The sequence below is a fragment of the Taudactylus pleione genome, unplaced genomic scaffold, assembly GCF_031769625.1.
Source record: "Taudactylus pleione unplaced genomic scaffold, aTauple2 ptg000225l, whole genome shotgun sequence".
NCBI lineage: Eukaryota > Metazoa > Chordata > Amphibia > Anura > Myobatrachidae > Taudactylus > Taudactylus pleione.
The window spans coordinates 13,379,535-13,394,928 of record NW_028284627.1 but is presented as its reverse complement, the minus strand read 5'-3'; the positions used below and the strand labels follow the sequence as shown (position 1 = coordinate 13,394,928).

The 15,394-nt window shown below is 45.3% G+C and overlaps 1 protein-coding gene across 3 annotated transcripts in view; it reads left to right on the top strand.

Moving 5' to 3' along the window:
* The window catches only part of ADAM19 (ADAM metallopeptidase domain 19), a 73,017-nt gene extending 57,870 nt beyond the window's left edge, over positions 1-15,147 (top strand). For all 3 annotated transcript variants that reach the window (XM_088478949.1, XM_088478948.1, XM_088478947.1), the window contains 3 exons: positions 1,805-1,865; positions 3,642-3,815; positions 13,223-15,147. In XM_088478949.1, coding sequence (XP_088335075.1) covers positions 1,805-1,865; positions 3,642-3,815; positions 13,223-13,291 — 304 coding nt within the window. In that variant the 3' untranslated portion in view covers positions 13,292-15,147. The remainder of the gene's footprint in view (positions 1-1,804; positions 1,866-3,641; positions 3,816-13,222) is intronic.
* The last annotated feature ends 247 nt before the right edge of the window (positions 15,148-15,394 follow it).

The window sequence follows — 15,394 nt, the reverse complement described above, 5'->3', positions numbered from 1 at the left end:
GCTTCTGCCTGTCAATCAGGCAGAGGCTTGGGGAACTCCATGCGGTATCGCAGGACCTGTTCTGCACATGCGCAGGACCGGTCCTGCGCAGACCACTTACCATTGGAAATGTACTCTAACCATATCTCTGAACCTAGCGTATATCTCTGAATCAGGCCTCGTATCTGTTTCTGAAGGCCGGATAGACCACACTTGGATACTGTGGAATGTTTGCACTGTGTAGCTGCCTTTTGTTACTGTGTGCTGCTTTGACCAGTAGTGATTGTGCTGAGTTTTGGATTATTTGCATTTTTCCACGAATTGCACTAGTGCTTATAATTAGATTACTTTATAGAATATAATACAATGTATATGTATACAATGACGGGCTCTAACTAAAACTGTTTTAATCATTATTAATAATAATAATAATAATAATAATAATATTTTGTGACACTGAATTTATATAGGGGGATACTCATCAGACTGATTTTTTTTATTTAGTATTATTACAGAGAGTGCTATGGTTCCAAAGCTGCTACACTATTGAATATTTCCAAATATGGCACTTTTTAAGCTCCTTACCACATGCCCTGCTTCTCCGTGACCTCACCCCCTTTGTACGACTCTGGACATGGGACAATGTTTACAAAGAGATGATCTCTCAAGTCTAAGGCATTCTAATTGATGCTGCTCTCCCTAATAGTAGTCCCCATGAATCCTCCTGGGAGGTAGACCTCATCTCCACACGTGACGAGGAGGTTTGGGACGACATGAGACTGGCAATTGCTAAAACCTCCGTCTCCACCCGCCTCTAAGAAACTTCTTCTAAATTATACTACCACTGGCACTACCCCGGTACGGCTCTCCCAAATTTATCCCCTCTACTTCACCCCTCTTTTGGAGAAACTTGTCTTTGGGGTAACCTAGGTCATGTCTGGTGGACCGGTCCAGCCCTTGAACCTTTTTGGACCTTGGTTCATACTCTTCTGAATAATCTATTTGAGGCCCCGATTCCGAAGGATCCATGGATCTTCCTTTCAAGTTATCCCCCTCCTAATCTCAGCATTCTTTTAAACTGTTATCCCACATCTTAGTTGCTGCTAGAAGCCTGATTGCTCACAACTGGAAAAACCCTCTTCTGCCGTCCCTCTATGCCCTGAAATCACAAATCCGGCATATAGGAGATGGAAAATATCACCTGTTATCACCACAATAGAGGCCATGAGTTTATTCAGGAATGGGCTTCATGGCTTTCACATGATGGCACTTAGTCACCTTTGATTTCCACACTCACTACCCATGTTTGCTCCGACTTTTTCTTGGTAAACCTCTCTGGATAGGTAATTTTCTTCCTTTTTTACTTTCTACCCCAAGTGGCACCTCTTTCCTCCTTCCAATGCTTCCTGCCCAACATACTGTATGGTACTCTTTGTGGTATCTTAACTCCCTTGGTAGTCCTGTTCCACCCTACACTCTCACCCCCCCCCCCCCCCCACACACTAATCCCTTTATATGCCATTTTCTGTTCAACTTCTATATTTTATTTGAAAAATAGCTGAATTTGTAATGCTTATTATACTTGTATCTTCTCATGTTTTCGTCCATGAGCTGTCTAAATATAGAATTTAAAAAAATAAATAATAGAACACGAGAATAAAACAGAGGTCGTGCTCCTCTGTTATATACATGCCATGTGGATGAGGGACACGGCTGTCTTTTCTTACTGTATAACTTCACACATTGTAAATCTATAATAAAGTGAGCCATAGCATAGAATAAGTGTCAGCCACAAAAATAACTTGAGATTTGTCTTCATTCACAGTGACAGCAGTGATAAAGCCAGACCTGAATCTACCTCCAGACCCAAACCCCAGATACAGATGGTATGTTGCCAGGGTTGTCTCATGTTATTGTTGTCAAGGCAAGTCTAGAGTCAGCAAGGCAGCCAGTAGCAGTATGCCATGCAATATGGACTAGTCAGGCATTACCAGTATAACATGCAAAATGGACTAGTCAGGCAGTAGTAGTATGACATGCAAGCTGGACTAGTCAGGCAGTAGCAGTATGACATGCAAACTAGACTAGTCAGGCAGTAGTAGTATGACATGCAAACTAGACTAGTCAGGCAGTAGTAGTATGACATGCAAGCTGGACTAGTCAGGCTTTACCAATATGACATGCAAGCTGGACTAGTCAGGTAGTAGCAGTATGACATGCAAGCTGGACTAGTTAGGCAGTAGCACTATGACATACCAGCTGGACTAGTCAGGCAGTAGCAGTATGACATGCAAGCTGGACTAGTCAAGCATTACCAGTATAATGCAAGCTGGACTAGTCAGGCAGTAGCAGTATGACATGCAAGCTGGACTAGTCAAGCATTACCAGTATAATGCAAAATGGACTAGTCAGGCAGTAGCAGTATGACATGCAAACTAGACTAGTCAGGCAGTAGTAGTATGACATGCAAGCTGGACTAGTCAGGCTTTACCAATATGACATGCGAGCTGGACTAGTCAGGTAGTAGCAGTATGACATGCAAGCTGGACTAGTCAGGTAGTAGCAGTATGACATGCAAGCTGGACTAGTCAGGCAGTAGCACTATGACATACCAGCTGGACTAGTCAGGCAGTAGCAGTATGACATGCAAGCTGGACTAGTCAGGCATTACCAGTATAACATGCAAAATGGAGTAGTCAGGCAGTAGCACTATGACATGCAAGCTGGACTAGTCAGGCAGTAACAGTATGACATGCAAGATGGAGTAGTCAGGCAGTAGCAGTATGACATGCAAGCTGGACTAGTCAGCATTACCAGTATAACATGCAACCTGGACTAGTCAGGCAGTAGCAATGTGCCAGGTATAATGGACTAGTCAGGCAGTAGCAGTATGACATGCAAGCTGGACTAGTCAGGCTTTACCAATATGACATGCAAGCTGGACTAGTCAGGCAGTAGCAGTATGACACGCAAGCTGGAATAGTCAGGCAGTAGCAGTATGACTCGCAAGCTGGACTAGTCAAGCAGTAGCAATGTGCCAGGCATAATGGACTAGTCAGGCAGTAGCAGTATGACACGCAAGCTGGACTAGTCAGGCAGTAGCAGTATGACATGCAAGCTGGACTAGTCAGGCAGTAGCAGTATGACATGCAAGCTGGATTAGTCAGGCAGTAGCAGTATGACATGCAAGCTGGACTAGTCAGGCAGTAGCAGTATGACACGAAAGCTGGACTAGTCAGGCAGTAGCAGTATGACATGCAAGCTGGACTAGTCAGGCAGTAGCAGTATGACACGAAAGCTGGACTAGTCAGGCAGTAGCAGTATGACACGAAAGCTGGACTAGTCAGGCAGTAGCAGTATGACACGAAAGCTGGACTAGTCAGGCAGTAGCAGTATGACACGAAAGCTGGACTAGTCAGGCAGTAGCAGTATGACACGAAAGCTGGACTAGTCAGGCAGTAGCAGTATGACACGCAAGCTGGACTAGTCAGGCAGTAGCAGTATGACACGCAAGCTGGACTAGTCAGGCAGTAGCAGTATGACACGCAAACTGGATTAGTCAGGCAGTAGCAGTATGACATGCAAGATGGACTAGTCTGGTGTTAGGAACATGAACACACAGTCCTAATATTAGGGCATATTATTTTATTCTTCCTCTGCAGTGCCCAAAAAGCCCAGTCAATTTGCAGATCCACCACATGGTAGAAGAACAAAGACCTTCATCCAGTCATCAACACAAGCAGTTAGAGGGTGCAATTAGAAATACTGCTCCTCAAATAAGATTACCTCCACCTAACAGACCAGCCCCACTGCCTCCAGGTCTCCCACCGCATAAGGTAAAATAATACCTCAGGATAGTTATTCGGTGTAAACAGGTGTCTGGTATTCTACAGTCTGCAGGATTTAGCTTTGGATAGTGATAAATGTTGATAGTAATATAACTTGTAAATATACAAACTATATAGAAATCAGGCGCTCACAACTTAAAATGATGACTAGCAATATGGAATGATGAGAAATAGCTGTTCCTAGTAGTGAAATTGATCTGTAATTCCCACCTGATTAAAAATAATAATAAAGGTCTGAGTATAACGTCAATTAAAATATTGTATGAGACTAATAATATGTGTTATTAAGACTTGTATCAACTTGTCAGACAAAGAGCGCTAATATAGAAAAAGTATGACAGTTTATTAACATCACATGTACAATTGCATATACAGTCAGGTGTATAAATATTGGGACATTGACAGAATTTTCATGTTTTGGTCTCTAATCACCACCACAATGGTTTTGAAATGAAACAAACAAGATGTGCTTTAACTGCAGACTTTCAGATTTAATTTCAGGGTTATTACATCCAAATCAGGTGAACGGTGTAGGAATTACAACGGTTTCTATATGTGCCTCCCACTTTTTAAGGGGCCAAAAGTAATGGGACAAACTAAACAATCCTAAATCAAACTTTCACTTTTTAATACTTTGTTGCAAATCCTTTGCAGGCAATTACAGCCTGAAGTCTGGGACGCATAGACATCACCAGACGCTGGGTTTCATCCCTGGTGATGCTCTGCCAGGCCTCTACTGCAAATGTCTTCAGTTCCTGCTTGTTCTTGGGGCATTTTCCCTTCAGCTTTGTCTTCATCAAGTGAAATGCATGCTCAGTCGGATTCAGGTTAGGGGATTGACTTGGCCATTGCATAACATTCCACTTTTTAGCCTTAAAAAACTCTTTGGTTGCTTTTGCAGTATGCTTCGGGTCATTGTCCATCTGCACTGTGAAGCGCCGTCCAATGAGTTCTGAAGCATTTGACTGAATATGAGCATATAATATTGCCCGAAACACTTCAGAATTCATTCTGCTGCTTTTGTCAGCAGTCACATCATCAATAAATACAAGGGAACCAGTTCCATTGGCATCCATACATGCCCACGCCATGACACTACCACCACCATGCTTCACTGATGAGGTGGTATGTTTTGGATCATGAGCAGTTCCTTTCCTTCTCCATACTCTTCTCTTCCCATCACTCTGGTACAAGTTGATCTTTCTCATCTGTCCATATGATGTTGTTCCAGAACTGTAATGGCTTTTTTAGATGTTTTTTGGCAAACTCTAATCTGGTCTACCTGTTTTTGAGGCTCACCAATGGTTTACATCTTGTGGTGAACCCTCTATATTCACTCTTGTGAAGTCTTCTCTTGATTGTTGACTTTGACACATATACACCTACCTCCTGGAGAGTGTTCTTGATTTGGCCAACTGTTGTGAAGGGGTTTTTCTTCCCCAGGGAAATAATTCTTCTGTCATCCACCACAGTTGTTTTCCGTGGTCTTCCGGGTCTTTTGGTGTTGCTGAGCTCTCCGGTGCGTTCTTTCTTTTTAAGAATGTTCCAAACAGTAGATTTGGCCACATCTAATGTTTTTGCTATCTCTCTGATGGGTTTGTTTTGATTTTTCAGCCTAATGATGGCTTGCTTCACTGATAGTGACAGCTCTTTGGATCTCATATTGAGAGTAGACATTAACTGATTCCAAATGCAAATGTCACACCTAGAATCAACTCCAGACCTTTTACCTGCTTAATTGATAATGAAATAACGAGGGAATAGCCCACACCTGTCCATGAAATAGCTTTTGAGTTGATAGTCCCATTACTTTTGGCTCCATAAAAAGTGGGAGGCACATATAGAAACCATTGTAATTCCTACACCGTTCACCTGATTTGGATGTAATTACCCTCAAATTAAATCTGAAAGTCTGCAGTTAAAGCACATCTTGTTTCATTTCAAAGCCATTGTGGTGGTGAATAGAGGCCAAAATATGAAAATTCTGTCAATGTCCCAATATTTATGCACCTGACTGTATATCTAAAACAAAATAAAATAATAAAATATACAAAAAAATATGAGTAAAGTTAAAATATAGACACACAAAAATATACAAAAAAACAATCTGGTAAAAGTTGTGAATAGGCTTATGTCTGTATGAAGAAGAAGAGATACACCCCTGCAGTGGGTGTCTCTTACATACAAAAAATAAAAATATTTATATAGCCATATATGCTCCAGCTCCACACAGCAATAATCAGGTAGTGGAAACAATAGGTATGTCTGTCCTCTCATACAAGAGAAATTATAAGATCTGCATTGGTTTACTGCTTCAAATATATCTTAACACCTTGATATCTTACTTAACCAATATATAAATAAATAAAGACACGGACACCAGAGCTTGGCTAAAAAGGTCACAGCTTTTTATTTATAAATTATTAATCAACCTAACCAGGGTGGCTAAGAGACGCTGCAAACTCAGTTCTAGCTTTCACGCTGATCAGAATACTCGGAGGACTACTTAAAAGTCCCCCCTCTAGATGTACTAACGATGTGAGAGTCTCACTTCCCTCTAGGGCCAATCCGAGGTGCTACCGTACAGCCAGCACCCGGGTCCCCCGCACAGAGCAGGAAAAATTCGCCAGGGGCAACGAGGGTCAGTGCCCCCACAAAGTTGTCTTATGCCACTTAAAGCCACTGAGTTGCAGCGTACTCCTGCCAAAGCCGGGCCCTAAAAGAGACCGGCCCGCCACCCAAAAACCTAACCCAGGAACGAGAACAAGTCCTTAATAAACAAAGCTGTGCCCACAGCATTAAGATGTACCCCATCATGCCGAAAAAACTTCCCAAGCTCTCCGACCAGAAAAACATGCCTAATCGCCATTCCACCCAGAGACTCAACATGTCTCGTAATTGCCACATTCACCTTCTTCCGTGACCTATCCAACGCACCATGCTTGCGCACACCTCTCCAATTCAAACGCGGCATCATATCCGACCAAACAATCTGAATAGTCGGCCATCTGACACGCATCTCTTCCAAAACTTCACGCAGCCTCACAATCAATTCAACTCCTTTCAGCTGACCAAGATCATTCCCTCCAACATGGAGCACCAAGAATTTGTCCGTTCCCCATTTGGCAACAGATGAAACAATCAATCCTAGCACCCACTCCACACGTAACCCTCTCACACCAATCCAGCGAACACTAACACCACTCGGCCACAAGTTCTGACCCTGTGACAAGACATGCTTTTCCGCCCAAAAAATATAAGAATGGCCCACTAGCCACACTGTCACATCTTCATTTGCCAAATCTGTGGAAAAAGAGAAAACCCTAACCTTAACAACCGCACCATACCCAAAAACACAAACACAACTTTAACAACACATGGCAGCTAATTAGCAGGGATGCAAAATGTGGGGAAACTGGAACCTGAGTGAAGAAGAAAACCCAAAAAACCTTCCCGTGAACCAAATATGGGCCAAATCATGGCTAACGGGAGGAAAAATTAAAAAATCCCTTCACACCCCCAATTACTCAACGCTAGTCGTTGAACAATTGGCGGGTAAGCAACGCTTTCGGGTTGACGCCAGGAGCGCATCTACACCTTGTCGCAGCGCACATACTTCTTAAAAGCAGCCGACTTCCAACGCCCTACTTGCTGAATGGAGTCTGCTGAAGCTCCAGCGAGAGCCGCGCTAGTAGCAGCGCCAATTCTGAAGGAATGAGTACCATATTCTGATGGATCAGCCCCTAATTCAAGCAAGCCTTTCCTGAATACTGCTGCGAACTGGTATTTCGTGAGGGGTGAATTATCAGCGTGTAGCAACCATTGCGCTCCCCCCGAAGGGCGCTTTACCATGTAATCTGCCGCTAAGTGTACCGGACAAATATTCCGGTCCTGCTGTTGTTGTAAAGTAACCCACTTACCCCTGCCTGTTTGATCGGTTTTAGAGAAACGAAGCCGACAAAGCACCGACGAATCTCTAAAAACGATATCGCTCAACAAAAGTCCTGAGGAATTGGACGCCTTGCTGGAAGCTACCAGCTCACTAACTCTAACTCACTAACGTCTTTCATTTGCACCAAAAAATGCTGCTGCAAATGAAAGACGGAAAAGACAAGCCTCAAAATTATCAGAGGCCACCCTCCCCATAACTGATAACAAATTTGCCAACAACTGTAAGTCCACAGGCCGCCGTGAATCCGAACGAATGGGGAAAGCCTTAGCCCAACCGTTCATGGCCTTCGTTAACACAAAAGACTTGGTGGGGTTTATGCAAACCCTTCAGCTTACAAAAAAAAGAAATCCCTGCAAGCGCGGATCCCATGGAGGCCCTGGACCTACCCTGTTGACATCTTTCCCAAACAAAGGAAGAAATCAACTCATCCGCCGACTTACCCTCCTTCTCAAGGAGTGCACCATGAGTGCACCAATCCCGCCAAGCGGCCGAATAAGCCTTGAGAGTCGACGGGGCAAGCGATTGTAACACCAAACCTTCTAAGCCGGCCTGATGATCTGCCACACAAAAGGGGGGCACACCAAACCAACGTCAGAAGCCGACTGGACAAGAGCTTTAAAGCGCGCAAATTGAAAGCGAGGCAAAGCATCAGCAATTTCATTACAGACACCCGGTACATGTCTAGCTCTAAACCTTATATTGCCCTCGAGGCAGCGCAAAACTAAATGCCGAAGCAAACGTAAAACAAAAGGTGAGGACGAACGTTGGTTGTTGATGGCGTGAACCACTCCCAGATTGTCACACCAAAATACTACTTGGCAGTTACTCAGTCGTACAGACCAGAGTTCCACCGCTACGACAATTGGGAACAGTTCCAACAACAATATGTTATTCGTCAGCCCCTCCCTGTGCCAATCAAGAGGCCATGGAGCAGCACACCACTCCCCATTGAAAAAGGCCCCAAAACCAGACGACCCAGCCGCATCCGTAAAAAGTTGAAGCATACTATTCGCCAACGGGGGTGAAGGCCAAATGCGTTCACCATTGAAACTCAACAAAAAACGCTTCCAATTCCTAAGATCCTCTTTAATCTCTCCCGACAGGCGAATATACTGATGCAGCTGCGTCGCACCGACTGTGGCCCCCTCCAATTTTCTGCAGAAAACTCTACCCATGGGAATGATCCGACAGGCAAAGTTTAAGGAACCCAGGAGCGACTGAACCCTGCGTAACCTAACATTCTGCTGCTAAACATGACTCAATTAGTTCCTGCAGCTTCTCCACTTTATCCTTAGGTAGCCTGCAACAACCCGCTGCCGTGTCTATCTCTATGCCTAAGTACGACAAACACGCCACCGGACCCTCCGTCTTGTCATGGGCAACGGGGACACCTAACACTTTGAACAAAGCCTGCGCCGAAAAGAGAAGATCAGCACAAACTTCGCTCTTTCCTGGGCCTATAAACAGAAAATCATCCAAATAGTGCGCTATACCCATCTGGCCTGTACCGGCATACAGACACCATTGAAGAAAAGAGCTGAATTTCTCAAAATAGGCACAGGAAACCGCACAACCCATGGGCAAACAGTTGTCTACAAAATAACCCGAATCCAATTTAAAACCCATGAATTGCATGGCCTCCGGATGCATCGGTAACAAACGAAATGCAGCCTCTTTGTCTAGCTTTGCCATTAAAGCGCCACTACCAAAACTGCGAACTAAGTCTAAAGTAGCATCAAAAGATTGATACACTACACTACAATAGTTCCCAGGAATAGCATCATTCACTGAACCGCCCCGAGGATGGGAGAGATGTTGAATCAAGCGGAACTTACCCGGCACTTTCTTAGGAACCACTCCCACTGGGGATATACATAGGTTATGCAAAGGAGGACAGGGAAAGGGACCCTCCATCCTCCCCAGCAAAACCTCCGCACTAACTTTCTGCCTCAATTCCCCTGGGAAGTCCCTGGCGGAACGCAAATTCTGTGATGCCCTTATCCGCAAAGGCCCCATTATAGGTAAACGAAAACCAACTGTGTAACCTTCTAACAAAAACAAAGCATCCTCTCTACAAGGATATAACTTTAACCATCTGGTAAGAGAATCTAAGCATACCGGAGAAAAGGCTTTAACCATTTCCTTTGTGAGCCTCTCCTCTATCCTGTGATGCACTTCCTGAACCCCGTCGACAATCCTTGGCTGGATGCTCCCCCCCGCAGAGACGACAGGAGTGGCGAAAACGACAGCCTGCACCACGCGTACACTTGGAGTCATTATAGGCAAAACATTTACCTCTCCCCCCTCCCGCCGTCCCCTGTCTGTTGTTTGTGAGATTCTTACGAGGGGGAGCACCATCCAAGGGGGGCCGATGCTGCTGCGACACCTCCAGCCAAACCTCTACGTCTTTAACCCCAAATGGAATGAGGAGAGCACCGTCATGCTTCTTGCGAAATTGAGAGTCATATTCGCGCCATGCCAGATTACGAGACCTGACAAACATGTCGAGTACCAAAAATAAATATCTTATAATGTTAACATGCTCGCCTGCCCTGGTCTCCAAATAACATGTCGCGAAAATGAGCATTCCTTTCAACCATGTGTTGAAGCTGCAAAAGGCATCTTCGCCAATGCCGCCCGACTTTTTCGCCTGCGTGAATCCCTTTTTCATATCATCTGTGAGCGAAAAAAGGTCCACGAATTTTCCCCTGCGTATTCTGCTTCTAACACTTTTACGCAAGCCCCTAAGCACCGCCGTATTAGCACAGTGAACTGTGTCTGCGCCTGCTTCTTGCGCTTTAGCCCCTATCTCATCATCCTTCCTAGTATTGTTACTGGACTTTTTAGCTAGACGCCGCGCTACCATTCGCGCAATTTTGCGGGGGCGTGCAGGGGATCCAGAAGAGTGTGAAGAGGAAGAGGAAGAATCGGTAGAAGACATGTCATTTTCATGCTCACCAGAACCTGATGGGCCCGGAACTTCTTCTCCCACTTTATCTCTTGTTTCCGCACCTGTCCCGGTCACCGTGGTAGAAGGATCGTGCGCCGTTTCAGACAACGAAGACATTACAGCCACCGCGGTAACTTGCCCGCTAACCGCATCTGTACCTGAAACTGAAAGAGACGTGTGAGGCACCGGCAACGTGGACAAGGTAGCGATAGTGGGCGAGGGTGTCTGGTCCACCACCGGAGGGGCAATGCGAGGACCTCGAGCCGGAGATGCTTGACTGTTACTATCAACAGGGGGGTTCAAAGGAAACGTATGGGAAATAGGAGGATAAAGCACAGGTCGAAGAGGGGGTGCGGCCGGGGCAGAGGGGTAAACTTGCCAAGGCGGTACGTAAGGGTAATACAATTGCTGCTGTGTTAAAGCTGAAGGGTAGTAAATGGGGGGTGCTGTAAAATGTGCCCCGTACACAGACGAGGAAGGGGCTACTGCAGGGGAAGATAAAACTGGTGGGGCAACACCTGAACTCCATGACGCTTGGCTCCAGATAGGACCAGCCATGGAAAGGGGCATTGGTGACGCGCTCGCCGCTGCCTGACAACCTGCTGGCGTGAACCACGGGGGCTGATAAGCCGCCTGGGATACTACACTAATGGGTACCACCCCACCTTGAGTGGGAAACCAGCTGGGAGCTGGTAAGCGTGGCGCTATGCTGCTGTGCAGCTGACTGACCGTGCCGGCAAAATAAGGGGAGCTCACCCCCAAAATGGCGCCCGGCTGTAAGATGGCCGCCGGACCCGCCGTGTGAGCCAGGCCGGCAGGACCACCCAGCGCTAAAGAGGCAGAGGAGGAGGTATGCGGGGAAACAAGCCCGCCTCCCAGGCCCGCATAAGGCCATGCGGAAGGACCAGCTATGTGCCCGGCTGCAGCGTAGGGACCTGTCGCCGACGGGTGACTCGCGGAAGGAGCCCCCGCCAGAAAAGGTAAGAAGGGAGTGCTAGGAGGGGGAGAAAGGCTAACTATGCTGGGCAAACCTGGTAGAGGCGCGGGACCAGAGGAACCGGAAGGTGTACCCGGCGACAGGGTGGGGATGCTGTCGGTCGCGGAAGGAGGACGCTCCGCCATGAAGCCTAAACCTGGTGCAGTCTGGGGATGGAGAGGTGCTGGGGAAGCCTGCCTGCTGGAGGGCTGCAAAAGCAAGGGAGGGGGCGCGGCCAAAGAGGGAGAGCCTGTTTGTGCTGGGGGACTGCCGGGGGGGATGATTGATCCACCCGGAGACAAAAGTAAGAGGGCAGGCTGAGGAATGGGGGATGAACTGCGGGAGGGAGCGGAGCGAATGGGGCAGGCAAAATCAGCCAGCCGGCTGGGGGGGGGAGCAGAGCGGCGGGGCCGTGACATTATGAATGGAAAGGGGAAAGAATCGAGTGCTGGCAATGTGCAACAATGAGCAGACTAGCAACCCAGATACTTAGCTCATGTAAGAAGATCACTAAAGAGACTGAGCTGAGTTCTGGCAGCCCTTAAATAGACAAAACCTAGCTCCACCTACTAACAATCCTATAGGCTAATCCACTCAATCTGACACAAACAGTTTAACCCAGCAACAAGGCTGTCATCAGCACAAACACACAGCAGAAAACCAGCAATCTTACCTTTCCTCAATTCTATTCAAATTTTGTCCTCCATTAATTAAATTCCAGCTAGACTCCTAGCCAGTATAGTTGTTTCCACTTAAATAACATTTGTAACGACCAAAGCGAATTAACCGTTACATCAGCCGGCCGGCGGTAAGCACTAGTGTCTTGCACGAGTGGGGGAGAATTGACTGTGGCTGCACATGCTGACAGACAAACTCTGCTATCCACATTAAGATAGACTGCCCTCTATTGCAATACTCTTGAAATCAAAGTATATACTGCTGCACAAACTGATTTATAAGAATTACGGGGATGAAATATTTAGGTGGAAAGGGGTGTATCTCTTCTTCTTCATACAGATATAAGCCTATTCACAACTTTTACTAGATTGTTTTTTGTATATTTTTGTATCTATATTTTAACTTTACTCATATTTTTTTGTATATTATTTTATTTTGTTTTAGATATATATGCAATTGTACATGTGATGTTAATAAATTGTCATACTTTTTTCTATATTAGCGCTCTTTGTCTGACAAGTTGATACAAGTCTTAATAACACATATTATTAGTGTCATACACCTTTATTATGATAGTGATAAATGTTTAGTGGTAAATGATAAAGAAACTGGACTCATGAATTATAGAATTGTCTGACCGTTTAAGATTGGTTGAATCATCAATTGTTAGTGTGCAGGTGATAATATTTCAAGACTGGTAACGTCAGAGGGGATTTTAGCCACAATTTGGGTAATGCAGGCTTTAACGTCAGTTTTAATTGGATGTTCTTATTTTGTGTGACTAATCTATTATGACTTTGTTGGGACTGCAGAAAGTAAATGTTTTTCATCATTTTCAGGCATTACAACCCCCAAGAAGAGTCCCACCTCCGGTTCCTCCAAGTAGGCCGAGCCGGACAGCCAAGTGACCAGTGAGGACGTCCGTAGATAATCTTTGACAAAAAGTTGCTGGGACAAAAGAGGTTGTGTCTAAACAAAGGGTTAATTTTGACTCTGCACTCTTCTCTAATGACATATCTCAGATGAGATGAATAATACCACTGGCAAGAACATCTACAGATTTTCTGTATTTACTTGTACACTAAAATGGAGGCAGCCATTTTGTATGCTGAGAGAATATTCATGAGACTAGTGTCATAAGTGAGAAACTAGGAATTTTGTGAAGCAAGAAATGTTGTGATTCATATCTTAGTAATGTCACTAGTTCATAGTGAATCAATATTGGTACACCCTATAAAATGGCTGCCTCCATTGTTTGTATGCACAAATCCCAACAGTTATGATTTTAGTGAAACGGTCCCAGTTTTTGGAGTCTTCAGGGGAGGGGAGTTCAGAAGCACTAGACACGCCCATGAGGGACATAGTCACCACCTCATTATGGGTGGTCTTTCTCATTGTGCAGTGGCCAGTCCCACTTTCTGTGATGTCCTGATTTCAAAAATTGGAATGTTGGAAGTATAATGTATGTAACGAGTACACTTTAATGAGAGTATACAAATAAGTAAGGTCAGTGCTATAATTATGACAGGTAAAGAAAACAAGTATGAATATAATGCGCAGGCGTAAAAAGAAAAAAATACAGATTATTATGACCATTGCTGTAGTATCATGTTGATATCCAAACAAAAATTTAGCCCAGGGGTAGGCAACGAGTGGCACTCCAGCTGCTGTGAAACTACACATCCCAGCATGCCCTGCCTCAGTTCTGCTGTTAGTGCATGCTAAAACTGATGGCATTCTGGGATATGTAGTACCACAGCAATAGGAGTGCCACACATTGACTTCCCCAGAGTTAGCCAAACTAAAATCCTTCAGCAATTGAAGCATTTTCACTTAGGTGCTGAAGTCCTGGCAGATTATCTCCCAGTTATCTCCAGTTAAAAAACGTAGGTATCTGGGAACCTGTTCATTTAATAGCGAATAAATATATAAATACATATATCCACCTTAACACAAACTAAGGCAGACATTGTGGCAGGGAGGCCAAAGAGGTATAGGCACAGATTATTAACTTTAATAAAATAATATGTGCATAAAACACAGGATGTTATAATGCACCAACACTAGCCCCAGCTCCCTTAAATAATTCTTGTTCTTTATATTTATTTCTGTTTTAATTAAATATAATTAATATAGTTATTAACAATTATTCTAGATATTAAAATATACATTATGTTCATTAAAGCTGTTGGAATGGTGTAGAGGGCAAACAAGTAGCATGTATGTATTGTTTTTTTAATTCTATCAGTTTAGGACCTCCCTCTACTCATTCATTTCAGTTTTTCAATTGTACATCTCAAATATTGCTGGGTTCAGCCTTTTTATGTCTTAAATTAATCAGGAATGTGAGGGAATATTGGGAGAGAATTTCTTACATATTTCACGTTTAAATATTTAATTGCTTTGCTAGAACTGTGCTTCTCAGTGGATAGCGAGCTCTGGCCCTGATTCAGAGGCGGACGCTCTGACAGAGCCGGGCTTTTTTTTTTTTTAGAACGGCCTCCTGGCCGCTCGCATAGATGTGGGTGACCACCCACAGCTATAGCGAGCGGCCAGGAAAATGGTCGCGATGGTCAAGACCATCGCGACCATCGGGCTTGCGACGAGACCCTTGTGGTAGGGTCTCGTTGCCGCAAGCCCCAGAGAGCTTTCGGCTCAAACAGAGCCGAAAGCTCTCCCACTGACATCACTTGTGGTATCAGTGGGGCCGCCCCCAGAAAGTAGGCGTTCTCATGGGAACGCCTCCGTCTGGGCAGCCACCCCCCCGGCCCGCCCACCAAAGGGGGCGTGCTGTCACTCAACATCGACAGCACGCCCCCTTTGGTACAAGACCCGGAGCGACAGCTTGCCCGTCTCTATCCGGGTCTCGCGCATGCGCACGACGGAGCCGGCTCCGTCGTGCGCATGCGCTCTGGGCCGCCATTGACCCGGTTGCGAGTGCTCAGCGCTTGCGACCGGGTCTGAATCAGGCCCTCTATCTGATAGGTAGTAAAGGCTCTCCCCATGAAGGG